The following is a 15,704-nucleotide window of genomic DNA, read 5'->3' as shown; positions in this document are numbered from 1 at the left end:
ACAGAGATACATAGCGCTAAAGTAGAGAATACTAGAAAAAAGTGGCGCGAGCGCCATTAGACGTTTCGAAGTTCCGTGTTTGACCGCTATTCAACCGGCCGGCGTAGTGGCGCAACCGTCCACGTGGTACAGCGGTTCGCGATCATTCTACTGCGACTTTATTTGTAAACACTATTGGGCTGAAAGATGGACGCTTACGACATACATAGGAAAAATTGGGAGGATTTAGACGTGACCAAAGAAGAGCTGAAAAATTTGACCGAGTGCTTGAAAAAGGAGGAGTTCCGCAAGATGTTGATCGAATACGTGGAAGAGGTGACTGATCCGAAAAATATGGAGGTCTATCAAAAAGAAATTACGTTGTTAGAGAAGAAACGGGGCGTCGACGTTACATTCGTCGCCCCACAGCCTAGTTACGTCATAAAAACCAGCATAAACGGAGACAAAAAATGTTTTCTAAATATTTGCACGAGCGAACTTACAGATCCGCCGAGCAGTCAACCTTCCTTCGAACAAGGTCATCATGGACAACAATGGTCTATTCCTTACTTGTTAACACCACCTCGTGATGACCTTGACAAAAAAAATGTACGTTGCAAAGTCTTCGATGTGATATTTCATCCTGATACCATTTTCCTATCGACGAAACACGCAGAACTTCGCAAAATCGTTAACAGCACGGCTATAGACGGTGTCGAAAATAATTTTAATGTAAGTACCACTATTTTCTTAGATCATTATACAAAGTTACTTATCTGTTCGTCCTTATCATTTGATTTTTACTGAACGTGTTAGGTCAAATTGGATAGGAAAAATATAAAGTTTCCACAAATAAGATACAAAGGGATATGTCATCCAACTGTGATCAGAAAACCATCCAAGAGTCAGCCTGAAGAGGAATTGGACATAGAACCAGAAATCTATCAGAAGCTAATGGCCAGTTACGACAAGAGCAGACAACCAAGACCCAAGCGTATGGAGAAAGTGCCAAAGCGGTCACCTTCTACCAAATATTATAACAAGAAAGCAAATAAAAGTACAGACACGGATAACAAATTTACGACACCAAAATTTTCTATAAAACACCAATCCGACGTAGAGCTGGAAGATTTTAGCACGAACAGAAATGCAAAAATGAATGCTACGGTACCTAAGCGATTAATCATCACTATAGATCTACCCCTACTAAAAACTGCCACCGATGCTTCTCTAGATGTACAAGAACGTTATCTCAGCATAAAGAGCATAAAACCTGCAAAATATTTATTGGAGCTTCCTCTACCTTATCGCGTGGATGCAGACAGGGGTAATGCTAAGTTTGATGCGAAACACAAGAAGCTTGTTGTTACGCTACCAGTTATACAACCAGTGGTATCGGTATCTAATACCAAAGAGGACAGTGGAGTAAATAGTGATCCTTGTAACTTTGGTAATACTGTGCCGCTACTACTAGAAGATTCCATGGAAGATTCTTTTAGTCAGAGTCACGAGAGTAACTGTACACCAAAATTAGTTGAAGAATGTGAAACAGTGCTTGCAACTACAAAAACGGAATATGAGAGCGAAAATGTAGAAGATTCTAGTGATACGACATTACGGACTAGCAAAAAAAATATAAGCACATTTTTAGATCCTAGCATTAAGTATTCACTGCCAACATTTACTTGTAATTTATGTAAGAATCAATTAACGATTACTGTGAATCTAAAAAATGTCAATCCAGATTCTATTCGCTATAGAATTTTACAAAATAATTTAGGGATACACGCTTTACTAACATCTGTAGGTACAGGATTTTTTCCACAGCACTATTCGTTATGTTTAAAAATAACCGAGAATTCTGTAAATCCCGATTCGGTCACGGTCGAACCGTGGGATAACAATGTTGTATTTACTATTATGTTAAAAGATATGGAAAATTTAGAACAGTACTACGTTGGTATAGACGAAGAGTTCATGGAACAGAAACATTTTTCTAACGTTGCGTCTTTCAAGAATCAACTAGAAAAATTAACGGTAAGTATTTTAAATATCTATAAAAATTAAAGCGAAAGATTATCTTGTACTCATCGACTCGTGCTTTACAGACTAAAAACGATGACGAGGCGAATCAAGGAATCGAGGTACAAACAGAGGATAGTAGCTTCGTTATAAATATTAGCCCAAACCATTTAGATACGGACGATGAAGCTGAAGGACACAGTACAACATCGATGGAAGAACGACCAAATCTTTGTCATACTGTAACAAAGACTAGATCTGTTTCAGAGAGCAGCGGAGATGAGTTGATAAGTAATAATATAACAGGTACATTCCCAAAAAGTATATTAAGATCGCAACGCAATCATAATCTTTCGCGTTCAGTATCCGAATCGAGTGCCGATGAAATTGGAACGGCTGCATCGTCTATAGATTGTCATTACGATTCGATACCGGATCTAAATTCTGAATTAGATTGTTCCAGCTTAAAAAAGACAGTACGATTCAACGACGTAGTATCGCGACAACTATTCAGGTACTATCACAATGGCGATTGTATCGATACTTTCTTTTTTAATAATCATACATATCGATCAACTTGTTTAATTTTTTAGATCGAATTCCAGTATTCTTGGCCAACGTAAAAAGAACCAACGTAAATTACGAAATAAAAGGCGTGCCTATGAACGTAAAATGAGCGAAAGCGAAGCTTCCGAAACGGAGGACCGTGATAAGTACAAAGGAAATCAAAAAAATACAGAAGTCTCTGAGACTGTAACGAGTATCAAAGAAGAAATGAATGAAATTCGTTCGAACAACTCGGATGACACTGCCAAGGACGAGGTTAAAGCACAATTCAAGAACGACTTGATATTCGACCTTGATATGTAGATTTTGTTAGTTCACCAACGGAGGCGTTTTGTAATGTGTATGTGATAATCTTTTTAAAGCGAATTTAAAAACTTTGAAAGCTTTTAAAGCGAATTAAGATGGTTTATTGACCGTCTTCGAGGAATTAGATAAAAATATGGAATCTACTTAGAATTATGTGATAATTTGGTAAAATTGTATATTCGTACTAATGTAGAAGGTTCTCAAAGAAACAATCCTAGATAGAATTTTTTCGTTCGATAGTTCAAAAACATCGACCTTACTCTATATAATATTTTATCTTCTATATTTATAAAATATAATGTGAAAATAAGAATCTTTTGAATGTTTCTCGCGCGATCTATTTTGAATTTTAACTATTTCGTATAGAAGAAGTAGAAGGATCATGTTTTTTAAAATTTTTTGGGAGGAAATCTATTTTATAAAATGGAATGGAACGTAACGAGTACACCTTTGCAACAATCACGATATAATCTACGTCACGATTACAACATGTAACTCCATTGTCGGAGTAAATAATGCACTTGCTTTCTTAGTGAAGCGTTTGCCATATCAGCATGCACGTAACACAATACTAGCATATTCTACTCAACAGAGAAATGGGAATAAAACTTCACGATACGATCGACTTTAATTCATCGTTTTTATGAAATTTGATTCCAAAATTCTCAGACCGTACTATCATTATGAGAAACGTTTACAATATATTTTAAACAAATAACTAGTTGATTTTATTCACCCTATTTATATACCAAGTTATTTCCAACAGTGAATTTTCAAATTTTAATGAAACGTCCGATGATTTTCTGTGTTTGAGAATCCTTGCCTCGTTGCTAGGCATTGTTTGTCGCGGCAGAACCGTTTCTATTCGAAACAGTACAAGTTCGCTTATCGTCGACAAGCAGTGGCCGTAAGGTGCGAAACAACGTTACATCGTAGTAGTAAAATGCGACAGAAAAGTGGGACAGCCAACACGGTGGAGGAAGTTGGCCCGCGGTAGGAGCTGCGGATGTGAGGTTGCTCGCAGTTGAAGCCCATCGATCCCGCTACCTGCGGGGGTGTAAGGTCGTTACACTCGCGTCTACCTATGTGCGAGCTACATCGCATAGTTCCTCGTATTATTCCTATTGATGCCCCGCCACGGCAGCGAGACAGCGACGACCCTCACGAATGCAACGTTCTAATTTCGCGGCACAGCCCCCTCTGCGACCACTACCACAGAACCATCGTGGTTCGCGACGACGGAGACGGGGTCGCGGCCTAATTCGCAAACACTCTAAGAGACGACCTAGAAGGACAAGGGCCTCTCGTCAAACACTACGAAGGTACTACCCTCTCTTGGGAATGAGAGCTAAAGAGTAGAACACATATCGCAAATCTGTCGACATCTCCAAGATTTTTTTATCTTCTCTCCGTTTCATCTTAGCATCGATAGCATACGTTATGATATAATTAAAAGGATTCGGTTACGAAAATATTGTAGGTACGATCTGCAACGAATGAAATAAAAATTAACCATTATCGCGGAGGATCGTTCTGTTTCGCGTTTCCTCGGTCAGCTCGATTTCAAATTGATTTAAGTTTGATAAAACTCACGCGATCAAATCGTGTAATAAATTTCGTGATTGAACCTGCTGACGAGATAAAGGTGGTAGGCCTGACTAGCACCAGGTCGATAAGTCGTCCACCTCTAGAGAGAGTCAGAGGTTGGCGTAGGTACACGAGGGTACACGTACCCCATGTACCGTAGTTACTGTAGACACGACATCGGCAATGCGGCAGCCGTTACGTCGTTATACCGTCCGGCCATCGCACCTGGCACCACTGGAAAACACAGACCAGGCCGACCGGTATCTAAAAGAGAATTACAGATGTTAAACGTCAGCGAGTTATTTGCCACAGCGGAGATTTTAGCAACCTCGTTCACCGGTACAGATATTCGCACACCAGGATCACGTGGAACCAAAGAACTTATTGATAGATATTTATAACATAATCCCCCAGCGTGGGTGGTAGAATCACAATCGAATTCAATATAATAGTATCGGAGCTATCGGCTTCAAAGACTTATTAAAAATTTCTAATGTCTCAGACGTTTAAGTAATAGGAAATTTCTGTCTGCAACGATCGCGTTGTTTGTACAAAGATGTAATAACTCCTTTGAGCTTTCAAGAGGTCGGCTAACCTCGGAATAACTTCCCTGCGACCCAAAAGCGCATCCAGAAAGCTGCCATACATTCCGTGCTTAAACTAAAATAAACGTTTTGAGCATGTACTTTTATTATAGCGTATACATTTATATAATATACATTTATTCTGAGCACAATTCTTCGCGCAAGTCTTTTCTCGCTGCGAAAAAACTACGGTGCAGGAATATGTTAGTTTCTCGTTCAAAGGTAAAAGAAAAGTAAGGGTTGAATAGAACGGGAGGTAAGACGACGGAAAATGGACTCGTTAATTTTACCATCGTTCATGGTGAAATTGTTCGTACGACTTTTTGTTGTTTCGAACATTCCTTGGGGAAGCAAGGAAGATCCTTCGGTAAACCGGGAGGAAAAAGAATGGTAAGTATCCTTAGAACCTCCTTGCCTCTTTTTTATCTCAATCCGTCTCCTTTTCTCCATCCCTCCCTACGGAGTCAGGTATTCGAAGTAGTGGAGTATCGATTATATGGACCCTGCTTCGTGACCACGCGCCGTCTATACGCCGTGCTGCCCGGATAACCCACTGACACTGACAATTTTCGTGCTACACAGGCATTTTTTTATAGATTATTTTTTCTTCGGCCTATCAATATCGCGTTTTTTGCTACACATTATTCGGCGTTACGTTCCCATCTTATATAAGCAGAAAACATTCATTCGCTTGTATCATGAGTTGATATTTCTTTCGACATGGTGAACAATTGTAAATTCGTGTTTGAAATTCCACGTTCGTATCCGTTGTAGCGTGTACGATAGAAAAATAAATATATTTTCCACTTCGTGAAAGATTTTAGTCTCGCGCACCTTATAGAGACCTTCTGGCTAAGGGAACCCTACTTGGATTATTATAGAAAATGTATCGAACACCATTGTGGCAGACGAAGTGGGGTTCTATAAAGTAGGTGAAATCCACTTAAGAAGAAAGCTGAGAAAAAAATTCGAGAAGAGATCGAAATAGATTTTCGCGAAAATATCGAAGGAATTGACGTATTGAAATTTTTTCTATGAAATGGGGGATTACCAACTGATTGCAAGCTGATATGTTACCTCCAAGCGCTACTCTCGCAAGTGCATTGACGTCGCTGCTGAATTCGTGCCTGAAAATAGGCCGACATGTCGGATTTGCCTTTTACGTACATCACGTTTGAAGAAACTCTTTTTCGTTCGAGCAAAGAATATTTAACTTGCAAAGATGACAAACGAACGGGAAAATTTTATTACAGACGCTTGACAAAATGTATACGTACAAGTAACGGAAATTAATATAAAAATGAAAATGATACGAAGACGATACTCTAATAAGACACCATTGATTCTTCATTGGTCTGAATCTCCTGACTCCTGCCGGGTCTGCTATGTCACATACCGGTTCTACTGTCCATGTTTCGCTAAACCCATAGACTATAGAATTAAACAGTCGAAGGGGATTTTCTTTTTACAACGATCTATATCAGAGACGCCTACAGATTGCATGCTCTGTTCACGATGGACTAACACGCAAATACAGTCATCGACCCTCTTCGGTGCGGCCATATTATACAATACTACGAAACTGACCTAAGTTAACGTTTCATTCAATATATACTCATGCGTACAATCACCACAAATACATATATCGTGTTGAGGGAAAAGTCGATGAAACGGTGCATGAAATCACAACGATGGTAATTTTCTGAGTTCCCGATCTATGATCGCGTTTCATTTATTACGGTACTTTCTACTCGCATATATTCCGTGGAAACAGGTTGATTGGAAAAGAAATAACTTTGATCTAAATAAACACGGATATATAATATAATGGCGGCATAAATAGGTACAATAATAAGTACAAGTTCTTCTGATAATTTAACTGAAATTATTTATTTTCGTTTATACGTTTCAGCCTGAAAATTATGTGTTCTTTAAGTGTCCGCTATAATTGCGAATAGATAGTTCTGTTCCTATTTATGCATTTAGAATTGTACATCGTGTTGCGATTAGCCGATAAACGACAAAATCTTCGTACCGACGCTATCGAAGTAAATTTAAATTTCTCTGTCGACGGAAAATCGTTGGAGAATTCACGATATCGTGATAAGAAGCAAATTCATATATAGTCTATCTAACATGGGCTTTAAAGGAACAATGAATACCTTTATAGGAGCAATATGCATATGTGACTATAGAATATCCTACTCACTAGAGGCGGGTATCATACATGCTACGATATTACCATTTTCATAACGTTTAGGATATTATGTATATGATATTTAATGCTATCAGCGCGTTGATTTGTTGCGTCTTCTTAAAACGAAAGCTAACAAAATAAAAATCTTGCTTCCTTGCAAATCCTAAACGAAGACACGAGACATTCTAAGTTATTTAAGATAATTCTAAGCAAAGCACGTTCACATAACGAGAAGAAAAATTCGCTGAAATAAACGGGACGTTTTCAAAGTCGTTGGGAATCTTTCGAGCATCTTTTTCTTTTCAATAATTCGTTTTTTCTATAAAACAGTATTAGGTTAATTCCTACAATAATCTTTTACAAAAGTTTACTTCTATTCAAGAAACTAATACTACGCGATGACACTATTTTTTTATCCTGTCTGCTCTACAAAACATAATAACAGTTTAATTAGTTTCTTCGCATATGAAGAGGTCAAATGTTTTTACACATTGCGTTTCGCGTCGAAGTTAGGTATAAAATATTAGATTTCCGCAATTTCATTCCATAAGTTACATTCAAGAATTAATCTAATTTTACCTCGACGAGATCCTTTAATCTTTTAACGTATCACGAAGAAAAATTCCAGGCCGTATTTCTATCGTTTAACCGTTACGATCTTCGAGTTTCTACGCCTCACTTTCGTTTCCACCAAAGAAAGGACTTCTAAGAAAATCCTTAACATAATATTGAAACGAGAGATCGCGCAATGACGATTCTACCGATAGGAAAGTACGATCCTAAAATGGCTCAAAGAACGCGCGAGGCTTCTTAATTTCTTATTCAATACATCGTAGCCGATAAATCATACCACTAAGTAAGATGTATTTGAGGTTTCGAACGTGATCAAAAAGCTCGTATTTACATCGACGATCGTTCGATTGTTTTCTCGAACAGGACACGAGCCATCAATCATGCTGCCTGAGATAATCATCAAAGACTGTGCAACCAACATGTTTGATCCTCGGTTGAAATCTTGACCCTGTTTTATGGCTCGTGGTACACACGCGTTTGGAAACGATCAACGCGCGTGCGTGTGCAGGTTACACAGTTTCGCATTAGTGTACTTATCAGAGTACACGTACGAACCTGCTTGCATGTACAGAGTGGAATAAGTGTATGGGTGTATACCTTCAACGGTTTACCACATGTTGCGCTTAGGTGCGCGGAGCGCAAGTCAGCCAGGAGCCCGGGCCATCAGGATAGAGAGAATTTCTCCCCTCGGCTCGGTCAGTTATGCGAGTACCAGCAAACGTTCCGCGTGTTTCCCGATTTCTTCTGTAATGTCGCGATAAAGCCTCGAATCAGTCGTAACGGGACGAATACGTGATTCTCCTGGAACGTGTTCAGTGCACATTAGTGGGACACCTAAAGCAGAGGATACAAAAATAGGTGTAGTGTTTACGATACAATGCCTAATATGTTCTGCCACTGAGGTAGAACTTTTTTCTCGATAAGGTCTGTATCTGTCACTGATTCTACTTGCTAATTTCAATACTCGACTATTTGCATGCAAATTGAACAACAAGATGCAATCTTTTCCGCATACATAAACGTCATTTTAAACGAATCACTGCTTACCCTAGATTCCTTTATCATAATTCTATAAGATCGTGTTTTGTGTCTAAAGACTAAAATGAGCTTCGTAAAACTGTACCTAGTAGCTTGAAAATGTTGAAACGATGGCAGTGTTGTTCGATCTATTAGGTAGCAATCGGTAGATACGTGTCGTAACCGATGTAAACGGTGATCTTTGAACAAAGAATCCTTAGAAAGTAGATATTTTTTAGAATGTTTCGAATCAATTCTTTTAAAACATTACGCTCAATTTTTTTGTAATGAAGTGAGCGACTGAACAGAGTCGTTTGGCAAATAAGTCTATTTTGCACAAGAGGATAAACACGTAATGAATATATCCTATACCGCATCCTCTTCTCACACCTGTTACATTGCCCGAATCGCTATACGGATATATAGATTTGCTTTATAAATCAATCACACCTGTTTTGCGAATAAATGAAATGCTAGCGTTCCATCTTTTATTTTAATTTTCTCGCAAAAAGAAGCAAATAAATTAAATCGCACGTTAATCTTTGGACGGGTTATTTTATACAAAGCCGTAGGTTAATTGCACTTGCTGGCAAGCAAGTCAAAATGAATGTTTCCACGCTGAATAATGACAAAAAGCGCAGAAACGAGCATTAATGCTTAATTGGTTTGCTATGCGTTTTTAATATAATTCATATATATATATATATATCGTGTTTCATTTTAATTCTTCATTCGCGAATCACATTATTGTTTATTTACAAATAAATAATTCACCATTAAAAATTGACATCCCCTCTCCTTTTGATTTATCCTCGTTGAATGGAATGAACATTATTTCCAGCGTTCTCAGAAATAATCGAAGAGTTATATCGAACATGTAACCAAATTTTAACTCAGTATGTAGAATATGTTTCGATGGTAGGCGCGTTTAAGATACAATGTTATGATACGGTGACATGGTATCGCGATAATGTAAATACGAGATTCCCCGTAAACTACATTACTATAATTATAAATTAACGACCCGTATCCATGGATAATTCGAATGAAAGAAAAGTACAACTTCAGTTGGATTAATTCCAGAAATCACAAATACCATTGAAGAACGTGAGTAACAATAGAACTGTCCAATAATGAAAAGCTATGAATATCACCGACTTCCACGCTTTTCAACGAGATCCCTGTTGCTGCAAATGCATTTCTGCGTCTACTCATAAAATTACACGAACGAGGAACGTGTGTGGAATTTCCTGTCAAAAAATATACGACTATTTCACGGCTTTCAAAAACATAATTTGCGCGTATATATCTGAAACGAAAGAAAAGATTAAAGTCACGCTGAAAAGAACCACAGAGAATCGCAAAGATCGACGTGTAAAAATAGAATAAGAAAAAGATCGAAGTACATATTCTGTACAAGCTGTGTGGCCGCTTTCGGAACGTGTTAAATTAAAACTCTTGTCTAAAAATAACTTCATTCTAGTTTGCTTAAACCGCAATCATCTATCACTGCAACTACCGCACTACACGCAATCCTTTATTTTCATTGGACCACTGACCTACCTATCGAAGACTCAGACCTTTTTTCCTCATGCATATATTCCTAAGCTTTAGGCACGCTTATGCATAAAGCACAAACGATCTCAAGCTTTATATCCGAATATGCGCATTTACATTTTACGTATGTATAAGTGTGTGCATACATGTCGAGCGCATAATTGGTGCAAGAATATCGCATGACTTGGACTGAAACAAAATTCTCTTCCCTATTTTGCAGATTCGAGCGCCTGACAGCGCGGCGGGGCGGCCCCAATGCCGGTCAGGAAGGGCCTCCTCGCCCCACAAAATACTTTCTTAGATACTATCGCCACTCGTTTCGATGGAACCCGTAAGTATATTCAACAAAATCATCTGATCAAATCAGCTTATTCAATTATTTAGAAAATAGACGAATTGAAAAGCTTCAATCACTCGTACACGAGTTATGCAAGTTGTCAGTGTTAATAGACGTGTTTGCTTCTTGATACACGTAACGAGTTTAATTGAAAAGTAAATTTCAGAAATCACAAGTTACGCGATTATGCCATTTCACAAAAAAGATTATGAAATTTCAGAGAGATGTAACTTAACGCAGTTTACTTATTCATCCGTATCTCGCACGCAATCGAATTAATATCATTAGCGGAATTTTACAAGTCACGAATCACGAGCATTAATTAACTGTATATAATTCTGTAAGCAAAATAAAAGATAAAAATCTGATTATAAAGTTTCATACGAAACATATCTTAGATCCACGTTTATGATATCACGTAGTCCAAATACCGACGCATGGTAGTGTATATAGAAAATATCTATATTAAAAGTATGAAGATATGTCTCGGACAAGATGGATTGACCCGAGCATAGCTGCAGGAAAATATTATATAATAGAATTCCAACCACGTAACAGAAGCACATACACATAAGCTTTTTAGGGGTGCAGAGGAACGAACGTAACATCGTATCATTCGATTAGGCTCAATCCTAACGCTCCAAGACGACCCTCGTTTACGCGTCGTTGGATTAGAACGAAACGATTTGTCAATATAAAAAGTCTTGAGCGGGTCTGGTGGTTTGCGAAAAGGAACGCAACGCGTGATCGATTACCTGTGTACTGTCATTCGATCAGACATGTATATATATACACATATCTATCTTTCATCGAGACGTTTCGTTTGAAGAAAGAATTTGAAATTTAAAACAATCTCGAACTATATCTGGTTATATAAAGTTTCATAGGTTACAACGTGTTTGCCTTTGTCTTATCGCTTCCGCTTTCCGACACGGTGTTTAATAAGTTCAGACTATCGGCACGTGTCGCTATTTACCAAACGCTCGATCAAGCTGCAAATTAATACAGAAGAGTCTCTCGGCACATACTTGCCGCGCCTATTGACGTTGTCGTCGTTAATTCGTATATCGATATTATGCCTAGCAATGTTAATGACGCGCGAAACCGAATTGTCTCTGGTGTATTGGAGCCCTTGTAAACTTTCATCGTGATAACCGTCACGTGAGAGTGCGCACAGTTTGACAGCAATTCGCAAAATAGTAGAAAGAAGGAATCGAACGAGATCATCTTTCGTAACATTGGCTATTCCGTAGCTTCCCCTGAGACACCAACTTGATTATCTTCGACCTCTCCCTTTGTCGTACAAAGATAAAGTTCTTGGGTCTAAGAGAAAAGTAATCTAAACTGAACGTGTAGTCAGTGGCTTGACGCGATCCCTTCTCTTTAACTTCCGACTTTCGATAAAACAAACGAGTGCTTACGAGTCGCTTGCGACAGAGTGGTAGACCAATAAGGATTAAAAGCTACGCGTTTACGGTTGCTGTTATTCAAAAACACGTGGACGATTAGCGTGGTGAAAAGAGCCGCGTACGCTGAATTTGACGCACGATCGCATATTTGAACAATAGCATCCTGCAATCTTCTGGAACGAGTTTCGCATTTAAGATCAATCGCTTAGGCTCCCTAGAGGCATTTCTTGGGAAAAGATTCGTGCAATGGATACGAAATTAGAAGCCCGCCGATATACTGATAGAAACTTCGGGCCTACGAGCCAAGGAAAACTAATTACGAGAAAGGAGCTACGAATCGTCGTCATCATCTTCGTAAGAGAATTACAGGAAAGTTACGTCCTAGGAAAGTAATGGAATCGCATCTTTTCCCTCTTTCGAGATGCTGACGAAATTGCATTTCTATCTATCTAACTAATCCTCGGCGGTGCAGTTTGATTTAATTGAGGGGTTTAAATCGGCGACATTTACTTTCGACCAGATAGTGTACATATTACATACACGTATTTGCATAAGCCGTTATTTCCAAGTCTTAAAACGTGCCCCACTCTTCCATACATCGCAACACTTGCGTAATATTGTACTAGCATCTGCGTAAGAATTAATTTTACGGTAACACACAGTCCCTAGCTCTAAGACGATTAAAACTACTTAACGTATTAAAACAGGAAACTCCATTTTCATTCTGGCACTTGTGAACCATAAGTTGGAGCCGTGGATGTTCATACACTCGTGGAAAATTTTAAAGTGTAGATACATATAATATAGGTATAAAAATTAGATCCGTATAATATGCATATGATATACAGAAAAAATAAGTAATATTTAAAACAGCTGCGAGTACGAAACGTTCAGCATAAAAACAAAGTTTCTTACGTTTTTAATTTTAACCCGTTCGTTTCAGTGTGTTTAATACAGCTTTTTCGAATAAAATGATTCTACAAACTCACATTCAGAAAAAGGGAATATACCTCGTTTTGCGCTTAACACGACACACAGTGGTGAGAATTTGTATAAAACTCCACGGTAAAAGGAATAAAAGCAGGTAGTGTAAGTAGGTAGTTTTTCAATTTGTACAATATTACCAGGATATTTCCCATTCCATGTTTTCCGTAATGAAAATCCATCTTCGAGATAAATTCGATCTGCTCGATCACGCGCCAAACTATGTTTGCGTTAGTTCAAATAACTTAGAGTACCGATCAAGCATCGGGCACTTGCTTGTTTACCACACTTGCGAGGCGATCGTGTCGTTATAGTGCGATGCTTCGTCGCTTCAAGAGGATACGACGACCCTAGAATTATGCTATTACGCTCGATCTTGGTGTTCCATCAAATACTACAGTTTCTCTACAAACTCGATTTCTCGCCAGAAAACGCAAACAGTCTGTGTTCGCTTCTTCGTGAAATAATTAGTAGAAATAATAGCATCGTTAAGACCGAAACACTTAACGACGTAATAGTATCTGTCATTCGACTTGGTCCGAAAAAATATCGTGGTATTACGTAAATGAAGTCTGACTTTACAGATTTAGGACAGTTATTATATCAACTTGGAAAAATTATAAATTAACAATCTTTTCAATTATAATGGCATGCCCATTTAACTTGATACTTGGTGCAACGAAGAAAGCAGTTAATTAAAATATTACTTTTTTACTTTAATTTTAACTTAAATTTACTAGAAAATTCATGTAATTCGAGGATCATACTTAACGTGAAATAGGTATCGAAGTTTTATTAAAAATAAAAAATAAAAGATTTTTAATGGAGAGCGCGCATGCCGAACATTTAAAAGAATAAATTTTTCACAGATATTACAGATTGATCCGAAGGATTTCAATCAGGTGAGAGATCGGTGAAAAAGAAAATGCGTTTGGATGGAAGTTCGTGACATTCCCATTGTGAACACGTTGATTTCAACGGGAGAAAAGGGAAATAATTGCTCGTTAACGACATTCGAAGTACCTATCCGAGGATATTTTTGGCACTCTCTTTCTTTCTCCGAGCGTGTTTGGCGCATCGCCAACTGGGGTAAAGGATGGTTGACGACTGTTCAAACACTCGTTTGTCTTTGCTGACCAAGACTCATGGAGGACCGATCGGAATATTCGTTTTAGCAAAGATTTTTTCACGTCTATCTGCATCTTTTTTTTATCGATTCAAAAGAACTACTTCAGCGAAAAAATTTCACCTTATACAAGAGGCAACGGAAAATATCGCGTTATCGAGTACGTTCATTTGTCGTTACGTATAAACGTATGTATATGTTGTATCTATTCAAAAACCAGCAAATCTATCCAGTTTAACGACCGTGTATATTCGTATATGCACCAATAGCCAACCGTAGAAGCCTTTGAAAAGGTTTTCTGTAAAAAATTGAACTTTGATCTTTTGTATATGCAAATGCTCCGATACGAAGTACATAGCTATTTCATTTTATTTTTTATTCAAACTTAAAATAATTTTCAACAGCGACGATGTATAGGGAAACTTTCATGCAAGTTCAAGTATAGCGAACTCCGTGACAACACGGTGTTCCAACATTCAGTTCGCAAAGATGTACAACCCTCTTGGCCGTGGAATATGAATATCCCCTAGTTTTATTACAGAGTCCGTCGACCCCAGACAGGGCATAGAATATTAATCTAACATCGACGCCGTGAAAATCGACGTTGTTCCCTCCCTTACGTACATACTTGCTTACAATCTGATTCTGATAAATTCAACTAGACGTTCGAACGAAAAAAATATTCGACTTCTTATCTGTTTCTTTCGTTTTCCATTTCCTTTTGTTCATTTTTGTAAATTATATCAAATCAAATTTTATAACACTTCGACAGTAGTTTTGCTGTAATTCTAATCAAAAAGAAACCCTTCTTATCTCTGCCTCGAGAATATCCTTTTGCAATATTTCTACAAATACGTTCGTAAATTATATATATATATCAATAATTATTCTAATAAATATATAATCCGTAATTCTAGAAAGTATTTCTCGAACCTCAGATGACAAATAGTCTATATAAAATTTTTGTTCGACGATACAATATGTTACAGTATATCTGAAGGATATTTATACGACCGATTGTAAACATGAAGAAAACGAAGAAGTTCAGTGTACAAAAACATTGGCTGACTCTCGTTTTTCAAATCGTAAATAATTTAATTTTGCCCTGAAAATCCCTGCATACAATACACAAGTAACATTGTTGCGCAATTTTTCTAAATTTCCTTGACCCGAGATATATGATATTTCCCTCTTACAAGAAGTATGACGGAAATTAATTTCACTTTCTTCGATGTAGAAAAAGCGCTCTTGTATTTTCGCTTGAAATGAAAGGATGTTTTACATTTTGGAAGAAACGCTTCATACAAGTTATAGAAAAAAGCTGCTTTGTTTTGAGGAAGAAAATAGCCCATCAAAAACGACCGAGTAACAGCAAGTGCTGAGTGGCGAATAAGTGGAAAATAAGCGAGGTCAAAAGAGAGCTCCTCTTTGTACGGATGGCCTATTTATTATCCTAGTG

General features: G+C 37.8%; 2 protein-coding genes and 1 long non-coding RNA gene across 7 annotated transcripts in view; 2 read left to right on the top strand and 1 right to left on the bottom strand.

Annotated features, from left to right (window-relative positions):
- Window positions 1-144: 144 nt before the first annotated feature.
- LOC100746637 (protein kintoun) lies at window positions 145-3,505 on the top strand. Of its 3 annotated transcripts, none has more exons than XM_003494359.4 (5): window positions 145-711; window positions 796-2,016; window positions 2,088-2,292; window positions 2,365-2,515; window positions 2,595-3,505. In XM_003494359.4, exons 1-5 carry the CDS (start codon window positions 187-189, stop codon window positions 2,869-2,871), a joined length of 2,379 nt encoding a protein of 792 aa, XP_003494407.1. In that variant the 5' UTR covers window positions 145-186; the 3' UTR covers window positions 2,872-3,505. The 3 variants fall into 3 exon arrangements, with proteins under 3 accessions (XP_003494407.1, XP_012248656.1, XP_012248654.1); XM_012393233.3 differs by having other exon boundaries at window positions 2,088-2,307; XM_012393231.3 differs by having other exon boundaries at window positions 2,088-2,515.
- Window positions 3,285-9,714, bottom strand: LOC117152462. Its single transcript, XR_004462849.1, has 4 exons — window positions 9,607-9,714; window positions 8,413-8,616; window positions 4,608-4,725; window positions 3,285-4,159 (listed from the first exon to the last, which is right to left on the bottom strand). It is a non-coding gene; the product is annotated as an uncharacterized LOC117152462 (long non-coding RNA).
- Window positions 8,601-15,704, top strand: part of LOC100746519 (potassium voltage-gated channel subfamily H member 8) — a 29,150-nt gene continuing 22,046 nt past the window's right edge. For all 3 annotated transcript variants that reach the window (XM_024371997.2, XM_003494358.4, XM_024371998.2), the window contains exons 1-2: window positions 8,601-8,739; window positions 10,610-10,720. In XM_024371997.2, the coding sequence (XP_024227765.1) occupies window positions 10,645-10,720 (76 nt within the window). In that variant the 5' untranslated portion in view covers window positions 8,601-8,739; window positions 10,610-10,644. The remainder of the gene's footprint in view (window positions 8,740-10,609; window positions 10,721-15,704) is intronic.

The sequence above is a fragment of the Bombus impatiens genome, unplaced genomic scaffold (genome assembly GCF_000188095.3).
Source record: "Bombus impatiens unplaced genomic scaffold, BIMP_2.2 scf_2222, whole genome shotgun sequence".
Lineage (NCBI taxonomy): Eukaryota > Metazoa > Arthropoda > Insecta > Hymenoptera > Apidae > Bombus > Bombus impatiens.
The sequence above is the reverse complement of the archived record's forward strand: the minus strand, read 5'-3'. Positions and strand labels throughout refer to the sequence as shown.

What these genes read in the sequence shown, in the direction of transcription:
- LOC100746637 (XM_012393231.3), top strand. Translation starts at nt 187, where the DNA reads ATGGACGCTTACGACATACATAGGAAAAATTGGGAGGATTTAGACGTG. An exon ending in GTGTCGAAAATAATTTTAAT is followed by an intron (nt 712 to 795) that starts GTAAGTACCACT and finishes TGAACGTGTTAG; the next exon opens with GTCAAATTGGATAGGAAAAA. An exon ending in GTATCGCGACAACTATTCAG is followed by an intron (nt 2,516 to 2,594) that starts GTACTATCACAA and finishes TTAATTTTTTAG; the next exon opens with ATCGAATTCCAGTATTCTTG.